The sequence below is a fragment of the Phodopus roborovskii genome, unplaced genomic scaffold (assembly GCF_943737965.1).
Source record: "Phodopus roborovskii unplaced genomic scaffold, PHOROB, whole genome shotgun sequence".
NCBI classification, from domain to species: Eukaryota; Metazoa; Chordata; class Mammalia; order Rodentia; family Cricetidae; genus Phodopus; species Phodopus roborovskii.
The window spans coordinates 19,895,717-19,922,869 of record NW_026126480.1 but is presented as its reverse complement, the minus strand read 5'-3'; the positions used below and the strand labels follow the sequence as shown (position 1 = coordinate 19,922,869).

The following is a 27,153-nucleotide window of genomic DNA, read 5'->3' as shown; positions in this document are numbered from 1 at the left end:
ATGCAATACATCTTTGCATCATTAAACAAATATTCCACAGCATAAACAAATGTGACACATCTTAAAATAATATTTCACAACAGGCATGCTAACAGGATAGCTTATCATGTAAAAATGTTTGCCATCAACCCTGATGACCCGAAGAGAGTCCTATGTCAGGTTGTCCTATAGGCTTGTCTCTAGGGAATTACCTTGAGATGGGAAAAACCTACCCACTGTGGGTGGTACCATTTTCTAGGTATCCATTCCTGAACTGTATAAGGAGTGAAAATGACAGCGCTGAGCATGAGTATGTATGCATTCATTTTGCTATGTTTCTGATGATGGATGCAATATAACCAAATCCCTGAAGCTGACTTTCCTGCTATGATGGACTTGCAACCTGGGACTGTAAGCTAAAACAAATCCTTTCTTCCTGAAATAGCTTCTGTCAGGATATTTTATCACAACACCACAAATGGAGCCAAGACATTACCATAACTTTTGGATCCATGGCTGCAAAAACTTCTGGATCACTAAGAATTTCATTGAGCCCAGGCATTCTTGCCATTATAGGCATGTCCCCTCCCATTCTAGGCATTCTTCCAAGAAAATTACCAGGCTTCCCCCTCAGGAAAGCCACCTGGAAAAGAGCCATATTGAACTCTTGATTAACATCTGGCTGCTTCCTGCCTTTGAACCTTTTAATGCTCATCTTTAGTTTTTATTTTTTTATATTTTTATTTTTTATGTCCTTTCTGTTTTTCTTTTGATCTCTTACTTCATGTTTTCATTCATACTATTTTCATGATCAACTGTGTTTTGGGCATGCAGTTGAAGTTATTTCAGCTTTAACCCAGTTCATAAGCGAAGGTAAGAACATGAGCTATTCCCTCCACTGGCCAGGAATGTGTGGCTGAGCTGAAATGGGATTTATGTTAGTGGCTTCATTGCAGTATCAAATGGCAGTGTTTGACTTTGTAATTTGATGAAGACACCAACTCTGTTGTCATTAGAATAGCCAGGTGAAGATTTAGCTTGATAGCATCTGAACAATCTGTCACCACCTATTGGTGACTTTCTGTGATCATCACTTAGAGTTTCAGTGGTATTTCTTCTCCTTTTAAAATATTTGATTGATCTGTCATCTTGGTTATCTCTACATTTTTATCTCCCATATTTTGAGAAGTGCCAATATGTTTTGTTCAATTATGCCTTGTCAGTTTCTAAATCACATTCCTCACTTTGTCATTTCTTCTTTTCAGTATCTTTTTTCCTCAATATTTTCTTACTTTGCTTTATAAAGAATAGTACATTACTTTACCTTCCATACTCTGCACTCACACTTCCCTGGAAATGCAGCTCCTTGGTGTGCACCACGCGCTTTAATTCTGCTTACACATTTACATGAGGCTGTGTATTAGTTGGGGTTCTTTAGAGGAACAAAACTGACTGAATATATACTTAAAAGGGTATTTGTTAGATTGGTATATATATTAATCACTGTCTCACACCAGAGAATGAGTATCCAGTAGTTACTCAATCTGAAAGGCTGGGTGTCTCAGCAGTCCCAATCTGGTGATGAAGGTCTGAAGGATATCTGGAGAGATGCTGTCTTCAGTCCATGTTGGGAGCTTGAAGAAGTTGGTTCTACTATTATCAGAGGAATCAGCAGTGGTAGAGAACAGGGTAGATGAACACTGCAGTGTAGCACGATAAATAAAAGACCCAGAGACAGATATTTGGATTCAAGCTGAAGACCAGAGAAGCAAAGCAGCCAGCCACTATATCTTAACTCTACCCAGCTGAAATGGCAATCCTGTCTTGTTATGAGTGGGGTTTTTCCCTGCTGGCCTGGGTCCACTGCTGCGCTGTATTAATATGTAATTCTGTTAGCCAGTTACTAGTTTCTTATCGGCTAGCTCTGTCTTAATTATTAACCCATTTCTATTAATCTAAGTACTTCCCTGTGGTCTTATCTTAACGGAGAGAGGGGCTGGTGTTCTTCTTTCTTCGTCCTCCATCTTGGAACTCCTCCCTACTCTACTTCTGGAATCCTCCTTGTTTCCTAGTCCTGCCTATCTTGCTTTCCTATTGGCCAACAGTGCTTTATTCATTAACCAATAAGAGAAATATATTTACAGACTGACATCTCCCATCACTGTCTCAGAGGCAAAAGCTTTCAGTTACTGGATCCTCCTGTCTTTTTATTCATTTCTTGGCCCAGCCATAATCATTCCTGTTTCCATCTTCCTAGTGCTGGGATTAAAGCCACGTGATCCCAGGTGCTGAGATCACCTTTGTGTGAGTTATTTTAGGACTGGATCAATTTTGTGTAGTCAGTGTGGCCGTGAACTAACAGCGATCCATCTACCTTTTAATCCTGAGTCCTGGAATTAAAGGTGTGTACCATCACCACTTAGGTTTTATAGCTAACTAGTGTGGCTGCTTTGCTCTTTTGATCTCCAGTGGCTTTAATAAAACATAAACAATATGTCACCACACTCCAGTGAGGTTAAAGGCTAAGTAAGCAAGAAACAAAAATCTTGGAGCTAGAGTTACCTCAGTGATCAAGAGTGCTTGCTGTTCTTCTAGAATTTGGATCCCATACCCACATCTTGTGGTTCACAACTGCCTGTAGCTTATGATACAGGAGATCTGATACCCTTTTCTGGTCTCCACAAGCACCTGCACACACATGGTATGTACACCCACAGAAAATAAAAGAGATAACAAAAATTTTTCCTACCCTGCTCATTTATCTGGGCTGCTACCCAGAAGGTGCTGGCTACAATTAGGGTTGATCTTCCCATACCAGTTCAGGCAATCAAAACAATCTGACAATCTGACAGGTATGCCCACATGGAGGTTTTCTGATTCTAGGTTTTGTCAAGTTGGCAATTAAAATTAACCATCACAGACTGATAAGCACTTACGGAGTGAGAGTTTATGATTGGAGGCAATAGATGTCGACCCTGCTCAGGTTGCCAAATTTCAGGTCTTGGCTCATCATGATCACTGAGAAGGGGCCATTGTCAACATGAATAGATGAGAACCTCTGCTACAGGCTCTTTCCTCTAAGTTTTTATATATATGAATACATCTGTCTATCAGTACCACATTACCTTTATTGTAATAGCTTTAGAGTAAGTCTTGTAGTTAGATAGTCCTGATTTAGTTTTTAAAATATATTTGTCTAAACTTACTGCAATTTCATAAAAGTGTTAGAATCAGTTTCTTAATTTCTTTAAAAAGTTCTAATTTACTTCACTTTTAATTAATCAATTTATCTTGTGCTGGTGATTGAATACAGGTTCTTGCATATTTTAGACAAGCACTCACTTAACCACTGAACTATGTCTCCTGTCTCCTACTGAAAGTTTGATTAGGAATTCACTGAATCATTGTTATGGATGGGACAAATTGTTACCTTTATTGCATCTAGTCTTCTAGCTCATTTGCATACTATCTTTACTTAGATTTGATTATTTACTTATATTTGCTTATATATTTATATATTTTGTGTATATGGTATATGCATGTGTTTATGGGTTATACTTGCCCATGTGTACACAGAAGCCAGGAGGTTTTCTGCCTCTGTCCCTCTCAGAGATAGTGTAGATCACCGAGCCTGGAGCTTGCTATTTCCTTCTTTCCTTCACACATCACACAATATAGTGTTTGCTGAATAAGTGAATTACTATTTTATTTTCCAGATTTGTCTTCTTCTGTTGATCCTGTTGCCTTTTTTAAACTATAAAACTTGCTAGCCTAATTTTTAAAAGATATTTTTATTTTGTTTTATATGTGTAAATGTTTGCCTTTCCTGCATATATGCATATGTACCATGTGTGGCCTGGTGCTTGTGGAGACTAGAAGGCATTAAATCTTAGAACTGGAGTTAGCAGATGGTTATAAGCTGCCATGTGGGTACTGGGAACTGAACCTTGGTCTTCTGCAAGAGGAGCACCAAGTCATTGCTCTAGCCTCCAAAGCTGGTAGTTTTTACTGCAGCTCCAGCTATAAAAATTGCTTTCTGTGGCATTTCATTCTGTTGTGTGTGTGTGTGCTGCATATGTGTGTGTTTTGTGTATATACAAGTGTGTACACATACATGTGGAGGCCAGAGGTTGACAATTTCTCAATTATCCTTCACCATGTATTTTTTGTTTTGAGACAGGTCTCTCACTTAATCTGAATGTGATCAATGAAGGTTAGCCAGCAAGCATCAGGGATGCCTCCTGTCTTTACCTCCCCAGTGCTAGGATTATAGGCACACACTGCCACTCTTTGATTTTTACATGGGTGCTGGACATTTGAACTTTATTTGCCATTGTTTTGCATTGGCTCAAAAAATGCCCCTTTGCCTTGAGTATTCCCTGATATATGTTCTTCTATATAACAACTTTTCAGATTCTTGAACAAAGTTATGCATTTCTAACCTTTCTTTTAAGATTTTTTTTTTTTTTTTAAAAATAGATCATTTTATGTAATTGTTTCCAGAGTAACAGTTTGAAGGAGTTCGATCTAGCAAGGTGCCTCTTACTGTGTGTTTTATTTTGTACTCCAGTGACAAAAATACTGATCTATACTAGGTTAAGTAATGGAGAAGTATTTTAAGTATAGCTTAGTTGTTTGCTGAAAGATGCCATGTGCTTTTAGAATATAGTGAAGATAGAGCCTGGAGAGCAATGCAGTATTTGTCTGATGACATTTGTTTTCTTTCTACATGTCTGTGCTGCTCCCATTCTGCTATATGCCTTTATTTTTACATGCAAAGTCCCATGGTTGCCTGAGGTATGCTTTTTCTTTAGTGCTGGAGATTAAAGCCAGGGTCTTACTTGTTCATACTAAGCAAGTGCTTTTTTTGAGTTATATCACCAGCTCATACATGAGCTTTTTTTGAGCAAATCTTTTTGTTGCTGTTTTTGTCTTTTAAACAAAACAAAACAAAATTGAAATGAGCTTGTTGTGCATGGAGCCCTGGATGGCCTGGAATTTGCAATGTAGACCAGGCTGTTTTTGAGTTCAGAAACATCTGCCTGTTTCTGTCTCCAACAATAGGTATTAAAGATGTATTCCATCACACTTAGCCCAAACCTATTTTAAATTTTTTTGAGAATTTTGTATATGAAGATTGTTTATATCATTCCCACTTTTCTTTCCCGCCAACTCCTCCTGTCTCCCCAGTCTCTTTAATCAGGAAATTTTAATACATCTTTTTAGCTATACATTTTCTTTTATGTGTTTTTTTGTTGTTTTTCCAAATTTTCTAGAAGAGGAATCTGATCGTCTAAGATATAATTCTTATATCGGTAATGCTAGTCGTAAATTTCTTGAAAGTTTATAGGCACACTTACATATCTGATAGTACTATTAATGTAGTCAACAGATACCTTATTAAGTACCTAATATATGTCAGAAACTATGGGTAGTATCTGGCAAAACCACTTAAATCGTTTCTATTGTTCTAGTAATGTGAGACCCACAGTAACCATAGCAATGTGTAGTGATTACTGAGAGATGAATGGTATAAACGTGTATTCCTGAACACAACTACTGTCTTTATAGATGTGGACAGATGGACTTAATAGGTATCCTGTAAATAGCCACAATTGAATGTTTTAGAAACTGTATCACAGAGAAAGATAATTTAGTGACTTATGTGTTAGAATAGCATTTACAAAGTTTAAGGTTTTGTAACCAAGTAGAATGCATATGGATTCTAAGCATATAGAAGGCACTCAGTTATTTTATCAATTATTAAAATCAGTGAATACCAAATATATTTCTTTTTATAGAGCAGAGTGTTAATTTCTCAACCAAGTTAATCCCCCTACTTATTGTTCAGTTCTTTGAAGATGTTCACCACTAGCAGCTCCACACCTTAATATCTGGTAGCCATAGAGAATGTTTGTTACCTTTAAGGTTATCTGTTAAGGCTAGAATGGCTACTTTGCCAAAGGTTGAGGGCTGTTTAATTTATCTTATGATACTTGGTAATCTTTGTAGCTTGCTGACATATCCCCACAGCTCTACCAGGACCCAAATGAAAGAGGTTTACTGACCGCCCCCTCCCCGAAGGGGAAAGGGACAAAATCTCCTGAGTAAATTGTAAATTGGGAGCATGGGGAGAGGGAAGAGGTATGTAGGAGAAAGAGGAGGGGAGAAAGGGAGGGGACAGGAGAACATGAGGGATCAGGAAGGTCGAGTTGGGGGAAAGGCAGAGAAGGAGAGTAAGGAAAGAGACACCTTGATAGAGGTATCTGTTATGGGTTTAATGAGAAACCTGGCACTAGGGAAATTCTGAGGAATCCACAAGATGACCCCCAACTAAGATTCTAAGCAATAGTGGAGAGGCTACCTTAAACGCCCTTTCCCTTATAATGAGATTGATGACTACCTTAAATATCATTATAGAGCCTTCATCCAGTAGCTGATGGAAGCAGAAGCAGAGATCATAGCTAAGCACTGAGTCAAACTCCTCAAATTCAGTTATAGAGAGGCAAGAGTGATGAGCAAAAGGATCTAGACCATGCTGGGGAAATCCACTGAAACAGCTGACCTAGCAAGCGAGCTCACAGTCTCCAGACTCATAGCTTCGGAACCTGCATAAGACTGAATGTGCATGTCAGTTGGGGGGATTGGGCAATCTATGGGGCTGCTGGCAGTGGAACCAGTATTTATCCCTAGTGCATGAACTGGCTTTTTGGAGTCCATTCCCTATAGAGGGATATCTTGCTCAGCCTAGATACAGAGGGGAGGGGCCTTGGTCCTGCCCCAAGTGATGTGACAGACTTTGATGATCTCCTATGGGAGGCCTTATCCTATCTGAGAAGTAGATAGTTGAGGATGAGATGGGGGGAGGTTGGTAGGGGGAGTGAGGGGGGTTGGTAGGGGATTGAGAGGATGGGAGGGATAGAAAACTGGTATTGATATGTAAAATAAGATTGTTTTTAATTTTAATACAAAAAGAAAGAGGTTTACCAAACACAAGAGAAGGAAAACAGTCTGACTGAGGCTGTATTATGTCACTTTTTCTAAGTTTGTTTTGGGTAGTTTGTTTGGTACATTCATAATCTTTTCATAGAAGACCATTTCAAACACTCTGTTGTCTTCTTGAGCTCCTCTTCCCTCTGATTCCTTTAAAAGATATACAGACTCCTTTTGGTCATCATAGTTCTTGAATTTTTTGATTGGGTAAGAGAGTAGGAGCTGGGAAGGAAAGCACAAAGGCCATGATAAATGGCAGTTTCCTCCCTTTTCCATTTTATCTGGGTACAGTATTTGTCTTCTAAGCACTATTTCACTCCTGAAGTGGTCATTCTTCTGTTGATGAGTTTCTCCTTTTCTCTTTCTTGTTGTCTTGACTCATTTAATAGGTAGCTTAAGTAGTCTGTACTTCTGCATTTACTATAATTGACATGACCTACTTCTTTTGTAGATACAAAATAGAAATCAGTCAAACAATCTTCCCTTCTCTATGAAAGTATCATCTCAGACTTTTCCAACACAGTCAGCACTACCATATGGTGGATATTGAAACTTAAATAAAAACTTTGGGAAGTCAGTTTGAACATTCAGAATAACCCACAAAATCAAACAAATCAAAAAGAGTGTTTACCTCTTATAGATGGTTCATTAAGTTCCTCAAAGGCTGTCAGTGACAGCAATTTACATATTTAGTATTTGAGAAGCAAATCTTTATTGCTCTTTTTGTTGGGTGGGGGGACATGTAAGTGTCTTTGTGTAGCTCTGGTTGGCTTTGAATTTGTAATTCTTGTGTCCTAGCTTCAGAAATGCTGTGATTGCAGTAAGTTACTACTACACCTGGCTTCTTTGTACATTTTGTTTAGAATAAAAGATGATTTTCCCATTTTGATTTATACTTCTTAACCAAATTTCTGTCTTCAAATAATAACAAGTTTTACCACTCATAAATCACATTTTGATAGGCATTTATAAATGTGTCAGAATTTTAAACTAAGCCATCATGTTACAGAAACACTAGCTATTATGAAATCAGTACATAGTATGTTGCTTCTGGAGAGGTTTTGAAAGTCACACTCTACCAAGGAGGAAGTTTTCTCTTCCAAATTGAACATAATTAAAACGAACTAGTATTAATTAACCACCTATTTAATTAGCTTTGCAATGCTTGGTATCGAACCAGAACTATTATAACTGATGTATAGTATAGGTCTGTGGTTTTCACTCCAGGAATATTTGGCAGTGTCTGGAAACATTCCATTCTTGGTTGTAATAACTTCCTTGCGAGAGATTGTAAGTGTTGTAATCCAGTGAGTTGACACTGAAGATGCTGATACACATAGGATGGTGCTCAAGGTCACATTCCCCTCACCTAACACCAAACACATTTAAGAATTATCCAGCCCAAGATGTCAGTAGAACTGATACTAAGGACTCTGCCTAGATGGTAAGGTCTCAGGCTAGCCTTAAAAATGAATACATGATAGTACTTATAACCTATACTTAAAATTTGGTGCTAACAGTACCATTTCATTCGGCAGTTAAAATTAATTTTTTTTTTTTTTTTTAAAGTGGAGACATGGGTAGCTGTCACTACCATGATATGGTAAATGTCTAGATTTCAGGGCCTCAACTTTTCTTAGCTTTTCATGTGTCAGTAAATTTCTGACAGTCCATGCTAGGGTAGGGATTGTCTGCTATTTCAGTATTATGTTCAGAAGCACATGTCCTCGTTTCTTAAAACTTAAGAAATGTTTACTCTATCACTTTATTCAAATCTTCTTTTGGAAGTGAATAGTAGTATAACGAGTATACATTCAGATTTTTTTATTTTTATTTTTTTATTTATTTTATATAACCAAGTCCATTTAAATGAAGACAAACATTTATAGACAATATTTGGGAATTTGGGCGTCATTCTTTCCAAACTACTTCCTGCTGGTAAGGGGGTGCTGTCGTGGGGGATTCGAAGAAGATTCAGAAATCCTGGCTGTAGTCTGTAAGGCTGTTTTGTCCAGCTGTTTTGAATGTAGGATCACCTGGTACTCTGTCTCAGGTGGTCTGGCTTGATCAAACCACATTAATCTGGAAGGAATCCACATCTTTCATTTTCTGTGGAAACAAAAATAGAAATCCTTTTCCCCAGTAACTTGTCCTTGAACTTAAATTTTGGAGTCAAAGCATTTTATTATTTTACATGTCGATCCCAGTTTCCCCTCCCTTTCTCCCTCCCTTTTACCCTCTCTGCCCTCTCACATGCACTCTAACCACCCTCCCCTCCCATACATTCAGATTTTTATAGTATTTTATAAGTGATTTGTTTTGGTTTTATCAACAGGGCCAGGAGAAGGTCTGGGGAAAATAATTCAGAGATTCCCACAGCAGGATTGGGATGACACGCCTTTTCCACAGGGAATTGAATTGGTAAGTTGATGGTATGCGGGCATGCCTTTATTCTGGTTTCCTCCTTTTAAAAAATTGCTACATTTTAGCTTACACTATAGTACTTTCCTTATTTAATAGAAATAGAAATAATTGATTATATGAATTATGGAATGTCTGTTATGCTATCCCCCCAAAGTTCTTGCAAGCATTACAGATTAATGATCTTTTATGTGTCTAGAAGCAGAAAAATTCCTCTGATTCTTTAAAATGTTGTGTTACAGATAGTCATGAGCCACCATCTGGGTGCTGGTAATCAAACCTTTTGCAAGAGCAGCCAGTGCTCTGAGTATCTCTTCAGACCCTGAATTGTTTCTTTGCTTATTAGCATGGTTCAGAAATATCCATTAGGAACAAAGTATGTTGAACATTTTAAGTTTTCTTATCCCTAGCTGATGACACTCAAACTTCACTTAGTGCTTAGTTTTGCTTCTTATAATCTAGCTCAATATAAAGGACTGTGTTTTTGTAGATGAATAAAGGTGAATCTTAAATTTTGGCTTAGAAAATGGAGAAGGAATTCGAGGATTCAAGGCAAGAGACTTTTTGGAGAGCTTCTTGCATTCCTTTCTCTTCTCTCCCACATGCCTCCACAAGCCAAGAATTGGTTTTATTATTTGAATAACCAGGCATTTGTACTATAAATGTTTTAAAACGGTTTCAGCATTAGTGGTGATCAAAAGAGAAATTTTTGGGGTCTTGATTGAATTTTCTGTGACTTTCTGTCTTGGTTCTCATGAAAATATAGATGTATAAAAATGGCTGCAGTTTTGCAGTATGGATGATGAACCTCTTCACAAGTTTCTAGATCAACAAAAAATATGGTGGGCTAAAGAGGTTGTGTATTTTGGTAGAGATTTTGCTAGGACCAAGAAAGGATATGCTTTATATTTTATAAATCAAGGGGACAGATAATCTGTGTTGCCTCTGGTATTTTTTTTTTTTTTTTTTCTGGCAGTGAGGGAGAGACAAACTGATTTTATTATCTAGTAAGTGGATTTTTTTTCTTGGTATGACAGAAAGTACTATGTTAAAGTGTCAGTACAATGACAGGTGGAATTGTATACTGTTAATTAGGTGGAATGGTGGTACTATAGGTAAACGGAACTTATGTGACTTCTTGGCTGATTCTTGGCATAGCATTTCAAAACTTTGGAAACTAGTTACTACTTTAGGAATACTTAAAATATTGCATGCGGATGCCTCAGTGTTTGTGTGGAGGTCAGAGGGCAACTTTTCAGGAGTCATTTATCTCCTACTTTGATTTGGAGGCATGGTCTTTCTTCTTGCATCCGATGCACTGCATGCTCCAAGCTTTTTGGCTCTTGAGCTTCTTGCCAATTTTTCTTTCTCAGCCTACATCTCAGTCATGTGCTGTGACTATAAATGTGTGCCATGGCATCTGGCTTTTTATTTAGGTTCTAGGGATCAAACTCGGGTCTTCAGGCTTATGTGGCAAGTACTTTTACCCACTGAGCCATCTCCTTAGCCCCATAGTGTGTTTTTTTTTTTAATTCTTTAAAAAATTTCCATACTTAATAGCAGCTTTGATTTGTTAGTGTCTGTAGTTTGTCTCAAAGTAAACTTAACTTACAATTATTGAGGCTTATTTTAAAAACTGAGTAAGTTACTGTTAATTTTTGATAGAAGTCTTAAACTGTTATTGCCTCATGATATCCTTGCATAAATTGGTTATATGATTCTGTATATGAACAACAGTAACTTGGATAACTGATATACTGTGTGATTGTTACTCTAATAGTGTCAGAAAGGAAGATGTCAAAAGTGATCTGTCTCAGTTTCTAAGCAGTTTGTTATGATAGTCTTGTTCCTGATGATACACATGAAAAGTTAAACACTTCTTACTTTCTAAGATAGAGTGACTTTGAGCATGTAACATTAATGTTAATATCTAATAATTATAAATAATTGTGGGCACTCATAAAAACTAGATGATTGGTGGTCATGTATTCATTTACAAATAAGTAAGCTGAGGCTTAGGAAGTTTACATAGTTTCAGTGAAGTCTTAATATGCAGGATGCAGCAAAACTAGTGTTCACTTACAGCCTTTGTTTATAGTCTCAGTTGAAACACAGTTGTTTTTTTTTTTGAGACTGTGTTTCTGTGTAACAGTCCTAAGCTGTCCTGGAATTTGCTCTGTAGATCAGGCTGGACTTGAACCCATAGAGATCCACCTGCCTGTGTCTTCTGAGTGCTGGGATTAAAGGTACACACCACTACTGCCTGGTTGGAAGTAGCATTTTAAAACTATGATAGTATTTGTATTCTAGTAGAAATACAAAATCTGAAAGATAATTGCTCAAGAAGAAAAATAGGTTTATTTAGCTCATGGCTTTAGAAATTGAAAATCCACAGGTTCTGTAATGTGAGGTGATACGGTGTGTAGTAAGACATTTTTTCTCTTTTTGGGGACCCTGCCACCCAGCTCCCAAATGAATCACATATGGAGACTTACTATTAGTTATGAATGCCCAGCCTTAGCTTGGCTTGTTTCTAGCCGGCTTTGCTTATCTTTAAATTAACCCATTTACTTTTTGCCTCTGGGCTTTTCCTGTTCTTCTGTAAGTCTTATTCTAACTCTGTGAATTGCTGTGTAGCTCTTCTTGTTCTCTTGCTGCTCCTCCCGTCCTTGTTTCTCCTCCTATTTAATATAATCTCTGCCTGTCAGCCCCACCTGTCCTTGCTTCTGCCTCGATTTTGGCCATTCAGTTTCTTTATTAGACTACCAGGTGTTTTAGACAAGCAAAGAATCATAGCTTTATAGAGTTAAACAAATGCAGTATAAACAAAAGTTACACACTTTAAAATAATATCCTGCCACAATGGTGGGAATACATGCAGGAGCAAGCAGTAGGTACAGAGTGAAAGATACCAGGCCTTCCGTTTTTATAACAATTCTCTCATAACAACTATCAGGGGAGCCTATGAGAATTAGCTCTTTCCTCCAGTGACCTTTATAAAGATTATTCTGTCCTACTTCTAAAAAGTTTTATCACTACCTTCCAGACCAGGTCTCATTCATAGTGAATTCTTGGGGGAAAGTCATATTATATATAAAACATAGTTCATGCTATTGATTAGAGACCAATTTTACTTATCTTATTTTGAGGCCATATATGGGATTAGAAAACATACATTTAAATTGCTTTTTGTTGCGATCTCAGCTTCTCAGGCGACACATATATGGTGTACTTAAATTTTAAATGATCACATGTTCAACCGTAACACTGAACTTTGGGTTTTACGTATTTATTTACTAAGAAATCTCAAGTGTAGAGGATGCTGAATTTATTATTTCCATTTTTACATAAAGAATTTGCCTTCTTCTGTTTAGAGATGATGAGCTTTAGTTTGGATAGATTTAAAAATAAAAATATGAAAATAAGCTAAACCAAACATAATAACTGCTTTTCCAGGTCTGGGATATTTTTGTCTTTTTTAGGTATACACAAAGCCACAGACAGTTGTATAAATAAAGTTGAAAGTTAATTTTAGTAACTGTATTTCAAAGAACATGAGAGAATTGGTTTTCAGGGGCATTCTATGGCTAACAATCTATTTAGAATTATAGGAACAAATACTTTTATTGTCTAGGTCTCGTGCATCAGGAAAATAGTTTTGTTTTGGCACTAGTTCCTTTTAAGATGCCTTGTCTCTGGAGTTGATCTTTCTATGCTGTAATTCAGAAAAAAATTGTTGCTTGAGAAGTAGCAATCAAATTTTCCAAAGTTGAATTTTTAAAGAAATTCAGTTATTTAAATTATTTGACAGTGATTTGATTGTCTAATATAAATTTGGTGTTCTATAAGTTTGTATTGAAGAAAAGAGAAATAAAATCTATATTCAACATTTTGAAGATATAACATAGAAGGAGTAGACCAGTGTGTGATGCTCCTTGAGGGCAGAGGATCAAGTTAAAAATACCATCTAAATATGTGAGTATTAAATATTGTTGGCTAAGGAACTGAGTGAAGAAAGAATATAAGCAAATTTTAGTTTTCTTTCTGTATTCTGAAGAATAAGAATGAAAACTTATTATTTCCAAGAATTAGAGTTTACCAAGATTTGGCTTTATGACTTCTTTATCAAAGAAGATAAGAGTGTAGTAGGTTCTTTCATGTAGGTATAAAGAGCTAGCTGTGCAAGTCATTATTTATAATAAAAATATGTAGATAACAAGACTGGAGAGATGGCTCAGTGGTTAACAACACTGGGTGATCTTCCAGAGGTCCTGAGTTCAAGTCTCAGCAACCACATTGTGACTCACAACTAACGATCTCTAGTGGGATGTGATGTCCTCTTCTGGCATGAAGGTATACATGCAGATAGCACTCATTCGTAAAATAAATAATTTTTTTAATGTGGATAATATGATCAACAGAGAGGTTTGAGAAATACAGGAAACTGCTTTAAAGAATTACAAAATATGGTCTAGTTGTATCTAAACCATGTGTGTTAAGGGCAGATGCTAGGTGATACATGTAATATTAAAGGTGATACAGTTTTTGATGTGAAATACATGTGGAAGGATACTTGTTTCTGTTAAGAGTCAGGGTACAGACATAGGAATTTTGATATAAAGTAGGAAGATGTGGCTTTAAAACATCGTAAGGACTACAAAAAGAATTTTTAGAGTTATATTTACAGCAAAACAATTGTAATTGTATATATCTGGGTAGAAAGTAGTAGTGGTAGTCACAGTTTTGTTTTTCACTCCTTTTTTTCTCCCTTTGAAGTAATGAGACCACATGGCAGAGAATCTAATGATGTCTAGGAGGTACATCTAAGCAGTTAATCCTTGCTGTAAGTATCTCTGAGGAAGTGAATGTAGTTCTTTTTTTGTGATCAACTTTTCATGTGCCTACAGATTCCTAAAGTCATTTACTTATCCTGTACTAGACTTTCAGTTACTTTTAGTTCTGCTTAAGGAGTGTTGTTAATCATTCATGATAGAGGATGCTTTTTTCCTCTTGTCAGCTGTTTCAGTACTGTTCCCAGAACTGCTTTAGACGAAGCTTTGTTGCCATTCTGGATGCAGCTAAACCTGATGCTTTGAAGCCTTAGAGTAGTTTCTGAGAAAGATGCGGAACTGCATAGACCTGGCCCGCTATAATTTTTTGTTTGCAATCAGCCTTCTCATTCTACTATTTATCTTTCATTCAGTTGCCTATCACCTCGGATTTGTGGGTCATTCTGCACTTGCATAGTCCCAATTCTTTTCTGTACACTTTCATTGATCTTACTCTCTTTGTCTGCAAAGTCTGACTAAAAGTAAAATCTGGAAATTGTAATGGCTTGTCATGGTTATTTTTTCTCTTTTTACATACATTAAGGATAATAATGGGGTAGCCTAGGAGCATGTTTTTCCATCTTCAAAATGAATTCTGTGAGCCATTTCGGAAATCAACAGTTCATCTGGTGGAAGTCTAAGAGAAAGTATGGAGGAGAGTAAAAGTGGGTTTAGGGATATACCTGAAGGTAATGTATCTATCACTTGTATTTATATTCTATTAGTCAGAAATCATTCATATACCATTAGCTATAGTAAAGGATAACAGATAAAATCTAGATGCGTGCTTTGGAAAAAAAAAAAAAGAATAAATTTAATGAGCAGTTTCTCTTTGCCATACATCTTCTCCCCACTATTATTCTGCTGGACCACTTTAATTATTTGACTCCAAGACAAGTTACCAGTTTAGGCTGTCCTCAAGCTTACTGTGTTCCAGGTTGGCCTGTAATTTACAGCCCTCCTTTCTTGGCCTCCCAAGAATGCTGGGATTATAACCTTGTACCAGCATACCTAAATTTCACTTTATTTTTTAAAATTATATTTATTTATTTACCACATATACTTGTGTGTGTGTGGGGGGGGGTGCAGAGACAAACACAGAGAGATAGCAAAACAAATGAAGAGAAGAGATAGAGGAGTGGGTTGTGCACATAGGGAGAGTGGAGGACAACTTGAAAGAATCAGTTCTTCTTCCACCATGTGGATTCCAGGGATTAAACTCAGGTCATTAGCTTGCCACTCACCCCCAATTTTTAAACACAATTAATTTATTCTTTGTGGTATACTGTTCTTGAGTTATATCTTGTATAATAAACCATTAAATGTAATAAAAACATTTTCTTGAGTTCTGTGAATTGTCCTACCAAATTATTGAACCTGAGACAGGATTGCAGGAACTCTTAAATTTATGGGCAGATTGTTTAATTTTAGCTCTACTTGTTATCACTGATTGTTTGTGAGGCTAAATTTTCAAGTGTGTGTGTGTGTGTGTGTGTGTGCGCACGTGCGTGTGTGCATGTGTGATGCGTCCCTGCTTGCCAGCCATCTCTCCCTCTTTCAAGCTGTCGTCTCTATTTCTGTGAAAAATAGTGGGATTATAGTTCTGCAAATCAGTTGTACTTAATTCCGAGTCATGCTTTTACCTATTCTTAGTTCATATCACCATTCCCTGTAACCTAATTGTATTGGATACATACCTCAGTGAGGGTTAATTGATATTTTGGTCTAACTAGTAGTAGGTTTACAATGTGAGTGAGTTCTGGAGATAGACTGAAAACTTGAATCAAAGGTAGCTCTTGTCTAATTTTACTTATAGCACCTTTCCCTAATTTTAAAACTGAAATCAGAGTAACTACTTAAACCAGAATGTTTTCTGATAGTAAATGGGATTGGGAAAGATGCATAAACAGGCTATTTTGAACAGATTAAAAAATTACTTAAACACACAGTTGTACCATATACATGTATATGCCATTCATAATAGAAGATTGGAAATTGCATAGGTCCATCAGTAGAAACTGATTTAGTTAGGGTTGCCAACAGCCATTTGTTAGACTGTAACACTACTGTTATGAAGGAGAAGCTATAGTATAAGATCTGTAGATGGCTACAAGACTGGGATAAGATGCTGACATCACGCCGGATGTTGGTGGTGCATGCCCAGCACTTGGGAGGCAGAGACAGGGGAATCTCTGTGAGTTTGAGGCCAGCCTGGTCTGCAGAGTTAGTTCCAGGACAGCCTCCAAGCCACAGAGAAACCCTATTTTGAAAAGCCCCCCCCCAAAAAAGATGCTGACATCACTATCATTAGGGAAATGAAATAACAACCTTTGTAGATTGTGGCCATGGCTACTATTAAAGAATTTGTTTATTATTATTACTACTACTACTACTACTACTACTACTACTATTAGTGTGTGTATGTATATATATGTCTGTCTGTGTGTATCTGTGTGTATCTCTGTGTGGCTATATATGTATACACGAGAGCAGATGCCCTTGGAAGCCAGAGGTGTCAGATCTCCCAAAGCTGGAGTTACAGGGGATTGTGCTAAGAACTTAGGAACTGAACTCAACTCCCTTGTAAGAGCACTCTTAGCAACTGAGCCATCTCTCAAGCCCCCATGGCTACTATTAAAACAATAGAAAACAAGAAGTATCAGATTAGGGGAAATAGAAATCCTTGTGCACTGTTGGTAGGAATGTAAGATGATGCCAATGCTATCGAAAACATTTTATCAGTTCTTCAGTAAAGTAAAATTACTTTGTGACCCAGCAGTTTCATTTCTAGGTATATTCAAAAGAACTGAAAGCAAGAAATCAGGTGTTTGTACTCACATGTTCATAGCACTGTTGTTCACAATAGCCAAAGAGGGAAAGGAACTTAAGTGTCAGAAGCAGGTGGAGAAATGAACATTTAGTAGTTCATTCAATGGAATATTATTCAGTTACGAAAGGATGAAATTTTGATAAAAGTGTCAGTTGACCTTGAAAACATTATGAACTTGGAAACAAGTGAGTCACTAGAAGACAAATACTCTATAATTTCTTTTACAGGTGGCATTTAGAGTAGTCAAATTTATACATACAGAAAGTAAAATGAAGGTTTCCAGTAGGTAGGAAAAGGTAAAAAAGGTAAATTGTGATCAATCTTGGCAATATTAAAAATAGTTCTGGAAATTGCTTGCCTATTAATGTGGATGTACCTATCACTACTAAATTATAAATGTGAATATGGCTCAGGCAGTCATGTTTTGCTATTTACTTTTCAAGAATTGTAGAGTTGTATATAGACCTAAGATAATGTGAAACACAGTATAAGGAATTGAAGGTGTAAGTATTCAAACAGTATATAGCTTTCATAGTTAGGGTTTCTATTGCTGTGAGTAGACAGTATGATCATGGTAACTCTTATAATGAAAAACATTTAGTTGAATATGGCTTACAGTTTCAGAGGTTTAGTCCATTATCATCATGGTAGGAGGCATGGTGGCATTCAGGCAGACATGGTGCTGGAGAAGGAGCTGAGAGAGTTTTACATCTTGTTCCCACAGGCAGCAAGAAGAAACCAAGATCCACTAGGCCTGATTTGAGCTTCTGAGACCTGAAAACCTTCCCCCCAGGGACACACTTTCTTCAGAAAGGTCACACTCTAAAAATGCCACTCCCTATTAGCCTATGGGGACCATTTTCTTTCAAACCACAACAATAGCAAATGGGCAAAACAGGTTGTAAAGGAGAGAACAAAGTTGTTAATACTACCTTGTTTCAAGACACATTGTAAAACTTCATAATCAACAGGGTATGGTATTGGCTTAGGGATACACATGTGTTAATAAGTCAGGGAACTATGTAAATGGATTTCAACAGTTTCCAGGTGTAATGCAGTTGTGGAAGAGATGGCACAGGTAAATACTAGTACAACTGATTGTCCATCTGAATAATTAATCTTGATCTGTTTTTAGACTACATAGAGAAATCAGTTTAAAATCTGTTGTAGACCCAGGGTAAAAGCCAAAGGTATAAGTCTTCCTGACCTTTTAAAAGTTAGGACAGGATTTTTAAAGTACAACATCTAAAACATGACAATGATATTTCTCTGAAAATTCTTTAAAAATATTATATACAATATGATGGTTAATCAAATAAGATGAAGGCTTATTTTTGTAAGTTTCTTGGGGTGGTCCTGTAAATTCTCTAGAAGCTGTAGAAGCTGCTTGGGCCTTCTGTATTTTGCCGTCTACCTTTAGTGAGAAGGAAAACACCAGAAGTAAAAGGGGACACAGAACACTTTATCAGCAGCTCATAGAGAACACAGAGCCAGTTTTTTTTTTTTTTTCTTCCCTGAGGAACTAATACCTTTTCCTTGTTACTAGATCTTCTACAAGTTGGAATTTTGGGTGTGTCACTGCTGTAGATGGTGGCAACTTAGGTGTTAAGAACATATGTGAAATACCTTGCAATATGAGAGAAAGCCCTCTGGCAATTTATATATGTTACACAGTGTTTGTGTATATACACAGAGACATTGTTTATTTATAAGAGGCACTGGGTGTTCAGAGAGAATATGGACTGTAGTTCATATACACTATTTTCAAAGATATCTATCTAGTGATATTTCTATACTACATAGTCCCTCACCCCTTTATTCTTTGTGTGGTAAAGTTCTTTGGTGATCCAGATATCCTGTTCACTGTGTAAAGTATGCTTCCTTTTTTTTTGTTGGAGTTTGTGTTGTTGAAGATTCATGTGCAACTTTTTTAGTTATGGATATTGAAGTTCATAGTTACTTGCTTATAAGATGGATTGACTTAAGTACTTAGAATGACTTACAAATGTTTTGGTTTAAGAAAAAGTAGTATTTGGTGGCCTCTAGTGGTAGCACTTAAGTTTTTTAGGGAGGAGCACTAAAGTGGCAGAATAAACACATATGTACATTTATTAGAACAAATTTTTGTTTCAAGAACTTAAAATTTATGATTCAATTACAAATTTATCAGTGGTGTGGCTGTATTTGTTACAATGATCATTACTGGATTCTTTTTCAAGGAAAGGCTTGGATTTCCTTTCTTCCTCCCTGCTCTCTCCCTTACTTTCTACCCATTCTTCGATAAGATTTTGCTTTGTATTCTAGACTGATTTTTAACTTTAAGGTCCTTCTGCTTCAGTTTCTCAGTGGTAGGATTGCAGATATGCACCAGCCTCCTGGGCTTCACATGCATCTTAATTAGGAAGTATTTGTCTGCACATTGTACTTCATGCTTAGTATTTATTGCATTGTATTTCAGTGATGGGATTGATGGGGATAATTTCTAATACTTTAAATGTAATGCAAGCTCCAAAGAGGCATAATATCTTACATATTAATCATAAAAATGATTAGCCCTGATAGCTTAAAGATATTCCATGTCAGTCTAAGAATATCTGGGATCTGGTAATTTAGATATAACATGTCAGAAATTGAGAAATCCATATAAAATCACTATTTGGAAAGCCGAGGAGAACATAGACACTTTTAGGACAGTTATTGTTAGATTAATTTCTGTTCATTCTAAAAATTAGCCATTGACATCTAGAAAGATTTAAAAACTTGCCCTGTGCCACATAGCTATTTGTTAGTTGCTAAGGTAATAAAATTGTGATCTTTTGGCTCTGTTAAATCTAAAATATTCAAGCAAGGTCAAGCAAGGTGGTGGTGGTAGCCCATGCCTTTAATCCCAGCAGGAGGCAGAGGCAGGTGAGTCTCTATGAATTCCAGGACAGCCAAGTCTACCCAGAGAAAGCCTGTATAACCCAATAAACAAAAAATAAAACAACAACAACAACAACAAAACCCTAACCAACCAAACAAAACAAAAACTCAAGAAAACCCCATATTTATGCGGGCTCAGACTATTGCTCAGTAGTAGCATTTTACCCAGCACATGCATATTATTGAGTTTGGTGTATGTGTGTTGGGGCACACTCATTGTAATAGGTAGAACAACCTGATTTTAAATATTTTTGTTAAAAATAGGACTAATCAGCTGGGCATTGGTGGTGCTTGCCTTTAATCTCAGCACTTGGGAGGCAGGGGCAGATGAATCTCTATGAGTTTAAGGCCAGCCTGGTCTACAAAGCTAGTTCCGGGATAGGCTCCAAGTCTACCCAGAGAAACCCTGTCTTGAAAAACCAAATAAATAAATAAATGACTAATCTTAGATTCTGCTTAGGAAGGTTAATTAAGTAGCATAAGGAACACAGTAGCAGGGGCTGGGGAGAGGGCTCAGTAGTTAAGATCTCTGGCTGCTCTTCCAGAGGACTTGGGTTTGGTTCCTAGTACCACACGGTGGCTCAAAGTTGCTATAACTTCAGTTTCTCTTCTGGCTTCTGTAGGCTCCAGATATAAACATGATGCATAGACGTGCATGTAGATGATTCACTCATCATACACACAAAATAACAAATAATTTAATAAAAAGTAAAAAACAGTAGTAGAAAAACCCTTTATTATTAAAATTTAAAGACTAATGATGTATGTACAGAGTTTGTGGCTCCTATTTTTTGTTTGTTTGTTTTCTTGTTTTCCCAAAGATAGACCCTCATTTACAAGAAACATCCATGCAGCTTGTGTACTGGGCAATTATGGCACCAATGGGGCTCTAATGAAAAAGGTTAGATTTTACAAATTGAGGTTATAACTGAATGAAAGATACTCCAAGGGCAGTAAGGCCTTAGTATCTTCTCCAGTTTAGAACTATGTACTTAGTTTAAAAGGAGAAATAACCTGTCAAAAACCTGAGTGAGAAATTCTATTCATTTTTTTATTAATTTTTTTTATTTATTTTATATAACCAAGTCCATTTAAATGAAAACAAACATTTATAGACAATATTTGGGAATTTGGGCGTCGTTCTTTCCAAACTACTTCCTGCTGGTAAGGGGGTGCTGTCGTGGGGGATTCGAAGAAGATTCAGAAATCCTGGCTGTAGTCTGTAAGGCTGCTTTGTCCAGCTGTTTTGAATGTAGGATCACCTGGTACTCTGTCTCAGGTGGTCTGGCTTGATCAAACCACATTAGTCTGGAAGGAATCCACATCTTTCATTTTCTATGGAAACAAAAATAGAAATCCTTTTCCCCAGTAACTTGTCCTTGAACTTAAATTTTGGAGTCAAAGCATTTTTTTTTAATTTAATTTATTATTTTACATGTCGATCCCAGTTTCCCCTCCTTCCCTCCCTCCCTCTTTTCTTCCCTCCCTCCCTCTTTTCTTCCCTCCCTTTTACCCTCTCTGCCCTCTCACATGCACTCTAACCACCCTCCCCTCCCATCCCCCCACCCCAATTCCATATGTAGGGGAATGTTATCCAGTAGGGGTCATGTAGGTCTGACAGGTCATGTGAAGTAGGGACTAGGGCTTCTCTCCTGTCTCTAGATTAAGGCAGTTATCCCTCCGTGGGGGATGTGTTCACAAAGTCCTTTTGTGCACCAGGGATATATCCTGGCTCCACTGTCTGAGGTCCCTTAGACTGCTCAGTCCTTCTGGCTGAGACCCATATTCAGGGGGGCCTGAGTCAGTCCCATGCTGGCTTCCCAGCTATCAATCTGGTGGCCCATTTGCTCCTCCTTGTTCAGGTAAGCTGTCCCTATGTGTTTCTGCCGCCTGGTCTTGTCCTCTCCATCTGCATCTGAGTTCCACTTCGACTCAGTGTTTATGTATGGGTGTTTGCTCCTGTTTCCAACAGGCATTAGTTGAGGGCTCCATGAATAAGTTAGTTGTTGATCTCACTCTCCAGGAAGGGCATTTATGGTAGCCTTTCCACAGAAGCTCAAATTGTTATCTGGCAGCAGTCTTGTAGTTCTCTAGACCTTTCTTTGTGTTCAATTTTATCTTCAAACCAGTATTGGCTCCCTCTTTTATGTTCTCTCTCTCTCTCTCTCTCTCTCTCTCTCTCTCTCTCTCTCTCTGTCTCTGTCTCTCTGTCTCTGTCTCTCTCTCTCTCTCTTTCCTGTCTTCTATTCCTAACCAGGCTCAATCTTTCTGGTCGCACATGTTTTCCTTTCCTCCCCCACGTTTTCTCCTACTTCTCTCTCCATTCGCTGCCCCCCCCCCCCACTTCTCCTGAGCTCTGGGGGACTTGTCCTTTCCCCCTTCTGTGAGGGACTTTATATGATTCTCTTAGAATATACCTTGTATCCTAGTTCCTCTGGTGGTGTGAATTATAGGCTGGTGATCCTTTGATCTAGGTCTAACATCCATATATGAGTGAGTACATACTGTGTTCCTCTTTTTGTGACTGGGTTACCTCATTCAGGATGGTTTCTTCAAGTGCCATCCACTTGCCTATGAATTTCAAGATACCATTATTTTTTTTCTGCAGAGTAGTATTCCATTGTGTAGATGTGCCACATCTTCATTAACCATTCTTCAATTGAGGGGCATCTAGGTTGCTTCCAGGTTCTTGCTATTACAAATAGTACTGCTATGAACATAGTTGAACAGATGTCTTTGTTGCATGGATGTGAATCCTTTGGATATATGCCTAAGAGGGGGATTGCCAGGTGCTGTGGTAGACTAATTCCCATTTTTCTGAGGAACCACCATACTGATCTCCAAAATGGCTGTATGAGTTTGCACTCCCACCAGCAGTGGAGGAGTGTTCCCCTTTCTCCACATCCTCTCCAACATGAGTCATCATTGGTGTTTCTAATTTTAGCCATTCTGGCAGGAGTAAGATGGTATCTCAAAATTGTTTTGATTTGCATTTCCCTGATAGCTAAGATGTGGAGCATTTTCTTAAGTGTCTTTCAGCCTTTTTGATTTCCTCTATTGAGAAGTCTTTCTTCAGTTCTGTACGCCATTTTTAAATAGGGTTATTTGGTGTTTTGTTGACTACTTTCTTGAGTTCTTTGTATATTTTGGAGATCAGCCCTTTGTCGGATATAGGATTGGTGAAAATCTTTTCCCGGTCTGTGGGCTGCCGTTTGGTCTTGTCCACTGTGTCCTTTGCCTTACAGAAGCTTCTAAGTTTGAGAAGGTCCCATTTATTAATTGTCGAACTCAGTGTCTGTGCCCCTGGAGTTATGTTCAGGAAGCGGTCTCCTATACCAATTTGTTCAGTGGTACCTCCTACTTTCTCTTCTAAGAGGTTCAATGTGGCTGGATTGATGTTGAGGTCTTTGATCCATTTGGACTTGAGTTTTGTGCATGGCGACAGACATGGGTCTATCTGCAGTCTTCTACAAAGCCTTATCCAATTGTGCCAGCACCATTTGTTGAAGATGCTGTCCTTGCCCCATTGTATAATTTTAGCTGTTTTGTCGAAAATCAGGTGTTCATAGGTGTGTGGGTTAATATCAGGATTTTCAATTCGATTCCATTGGTCTGTCTATTTTTATGCAAATACCAGGCTGTTTTCAGAACTATAGCTCTGTAGTAGAGCTTAAAGTCAGGAATGGTGATGCCTCCTGAAGTTCTTTTATTGTATAGGGTAGTTTTGGCTATCCTGGGTCTTTTATTTTTCCATATAAAGTTGATTATTATCCTTTCAAGGTCGGTGAAGAATTGTGGTGGGATTCTAATGGGGATTGCATTGAATCTGTAGATTGCTTTTGGCAAGATTGCTGTTTTTACTATGTTTATCTTACCTATCCAAGAGCATGGGAGATCTTTCCATTTTCTGGTATCATCTTTAAATTTCTTTCTTTAGAGCCTCAAAGTTCTTATTATATAGGTCTTTTACTTGTTTGGTAAGCGTTACACCAAGATACTTTATGTTGCTTGTGGCTATTGTAAAGGGTGATGTTTCTCTGATTTCTTTCTCTGTCTCTTTGTCGTCTGAAAAAAGTAGGGCTCCTGATTTTTTTTTTTTTTTTTGAGTTTATCTTGTATCCTGCTAGCTTGCTGAAGGTGTTTATCAGCTGTAGGAGTTCCCTGGTAGAGTTTATTGGGTCACTTATGTAAAATATCATATCATCTGCAAATAGAGACAGTTTGACTTCTTCCTTTCCAATTTGGATCCCCTTGATCTCCTTTTGTTGTCTTATAGCATTAGCTAGAACTTCTAGTACGATATTGAAGAGATATGGAGAGAGAGGGCAGCCTTGTCTTGTTCCTGATTTTAGAGGAATTGGCTTAAGTTTCTCTCCATTCAGTTTGATGTTGGCAGCTGGTTTGCTGTATATTGCTCTTATTATGTTTAGGTATGTTCCTGTTATCCCTGACCTCTCCAAGACCTTTATCATGAAAGGGTGTTAAACTTTGTCGAAGGCTTTTTCAGCATCTAGGGAGATGATAATATGGTTTTTCTTTTTCAGTTTTTTTTTTTTTTAATATGGTGGATCATGTTCATAGATTTTCATATGTTAAACCATCCCTGCAACTCAGGGATGAAGCCTATTTGGTGGTCATGGTGGATGATTTCTCTGATGTATTCTTGGATTCAGTTGCCAGTATTTTATTGAGAATTTTTGCATCGATGTTCATCAGGGATATTGGTCTGTAGTGTTTTTTCTTAGTTGTGTCTTTGTGAGGCTTGGGTACCAAGGTTATTGTGGCCTGGTAGAAAGAGTTTGGTAATGAACCTTCTGTTTCTATTGTGTGGAACAATTTGAGGAGTATTAGTATTAGTTCTTCCTTGAATTTCTGATAGAATTCTGCACTGAAGCCTTCTGGCCCTGGGCTTTTTTTGGTTGGAAGGCTTTTAATGACTGCTTCTGTTTTATTGCTTGTTATAGGTCTATTTAAGTTGTTTGTCTGTTCTTGATTTAATTTTGGTAAGTGATAGTTATCCAGAAATTTGTCCATTTCCTTTGAATTTTCAAATTTTGTGGAATACAGGTTTTCAAAGTATGACCTGAAAATTGTCTGGATTTCCTGTGTCTGTTGTTATGTTCCCCATTTCGTTTCTGATTTTGTTAATTTGCATGTTCTCTCTCTCTCTGCTTTTTCGTTAATTTGGATAAAGGTTTGTCTATCTTGTTGTTTTTCTCAAAAAAACAACTCTTCGTTGCATTCATTTTTTTGTATTGTTTTCCTGGTTTCTATTTTGTTGATTTCAGCCTCAAGTTGATTATTTCCTGGCATCTACTCCTACGGGGTGAATTCGCTTCTCTCTGTTCTAAGGCTTTCAGTTGTGCTGTTAATTCTCTTATGTGATTATCCTCTGTTTTCTTCATATGGGCACTCAGTGCAATGATCTTCCCTTGTAGCACTGCTTTCAAGGTGTCCCATAAGTTCGGGTATGTTGTATCCTCATTCTCGTTGAATATTAGAAAGTCCTTAATTTCTTTCTTTATTTCTTCTTTGACCCAGGAGTGGTGCAATTGCACATTGTTCAGTTTCCATAAGTTTGCAGGTTTTCTGCTATTTGTGTTGTTGTTGAATTCCAATTTTAAAGCACGGTATTCTGATAAGATACAGGGAACTATTCTAATTCTCTTGTATCTGTTGAGGTTTGCTATTCCACCTAGTATGTGGTCAGTTTTAGAGAAGGTTCCATGTGAAGCGGAGAAGAAGGTATATTCTTTTGTGTTTGGATAGAATGTTCTATAGATGTCTGTTAACCCCAGTTGAGACATAACTTCTGTTAGTTCTTTTGTTTCTTTGTGGAGTTTGTGATTTGTGGTCCTGTCTAGTGTTGAGAGTGGAGTATTGAAGTCTCCCACTATAAGTGTGTGAGGTTTTATATGAGGTTTGAGTTTTAGTAGTGTTTCCTTTACGAATGTGGGTGCCTTTGTATTTGGGGCATAGATGTTCAGAACTGAGACTTTTTGGTAATGGATTTCTCCTGCGATGAATATGAAATGACCGTCTTCATCTCTTTTGATTAATTTTGGTTTGTAGTCTAATTTGTTAGATATTAGGATAGCTATGCCTGCTTGCTTCTTAATTCCGTTTGATTGGAAAATCTTTTCCCAACCCTTTACCCTAAGGTAATGTCTATCTTTGAAGCTTAGATGTGTTTCTTGTATGCAGCAGAAAGATGGATTCTGTCTTTGTATCCATTCTGTTAGCTGGTGTCTTTTTATAGGTGAATTAAGACCATTAATGTTGAGGGTGAGTAAGGACCATTGATTGTTGATGCTTGTTTGATTTAGGTTTGTTGTTGGCAGTGGTATTGTGAATATATTAGTTCTGCTTCACCCTTGGTTTCTGGTGTAGTTGGATTATTTGTTGCCTACATTTTTGTCGGCATAGTTACCTTCCTTGGGTTGGAGTTTTCCTTCCAAAACTTTCTGTAGGGCCGGATTTGTAGATACATATTGGGAAAATCTGGTTTTGTCATTAAATATCTTGTTTTTTCCATCTATCGTGATTGAGAGTTTTGCTGGATATAGTAGCCTAGGCTGGCATCCTTTTTTTCTTAATACTTTTAGAACATCTTTCCAGGACCTTCTGGCCTTGAGGGTTGCCATGGAGAAGTCAGGTGTAATTTTGATGGGTCTGCCTTTATATGTTACCTGTCCTTTTTCCTTCACTGCTCTTAATATTCTTTCTTTATTCTATATGCTAGGTGTTTTGATTATTATATGTCCAGGGGTCTTTTTTTTTTTTTTGGTCCAGCCTATTTGGGGTTCGGTATGCTTTTTGTACTTTCATGGGCATATCCTTCAGATTTGGAAAGTTGTCCTCGATGATTTTGTTGAATATGTTTTCAGCACCTTTGAGCTGGGCTTCCTCACCTTCCTCTATGCCTATTATTCTTAGGTTTGGCCTTTTCACGGTGTCCCACATTTCCTGGATGTTTTGTGTTAAGGATTTGTTGGATTTATGATTTTCTTTGGTCGATGAATCTATTTCTTCTAGTTTATCTTCCGCGCCATCTCTTGAATTCTGTTGGTTATGCTTGTATCTGTAGTTCCCGATGTTTTGCCCAGTTTTTCTATTTCCAGCATTCCTTAGGCTTGTGTTACCTTTAATTTCTCTATTTCAGTTTTCAAGCCTTGAACC

The 27,153-nt window shown here is 37.4% G+C and overlaps 1 protein-coding gene across 4 annotated transcripts in view; it reads left to right on the top strand.

Annotated features, from left to right (window-relative positions):
- Positions 1 to 27,153, top strand: part of Sbf2 (SET binding factor 2) — a 319,861-nt gene that overhangs the window by 34,437 nt on the left and 258,271 nt on the right. For all 4 annotated transcript variants that reach the window (XM_051192671.1, XM_051192670.1, XM_051192673.1 and 1 more), the window contains exon 2: positions 9,308 to 9,393. In XM_051192671.1, the coding sequence (XP_051048628.1) occupies positions 9,308 to 9,393 (86 nt within the window). The remainder of the gene's footprint in view (positions 1 to 9,307; positions 9,394 to 27,153) is intronic.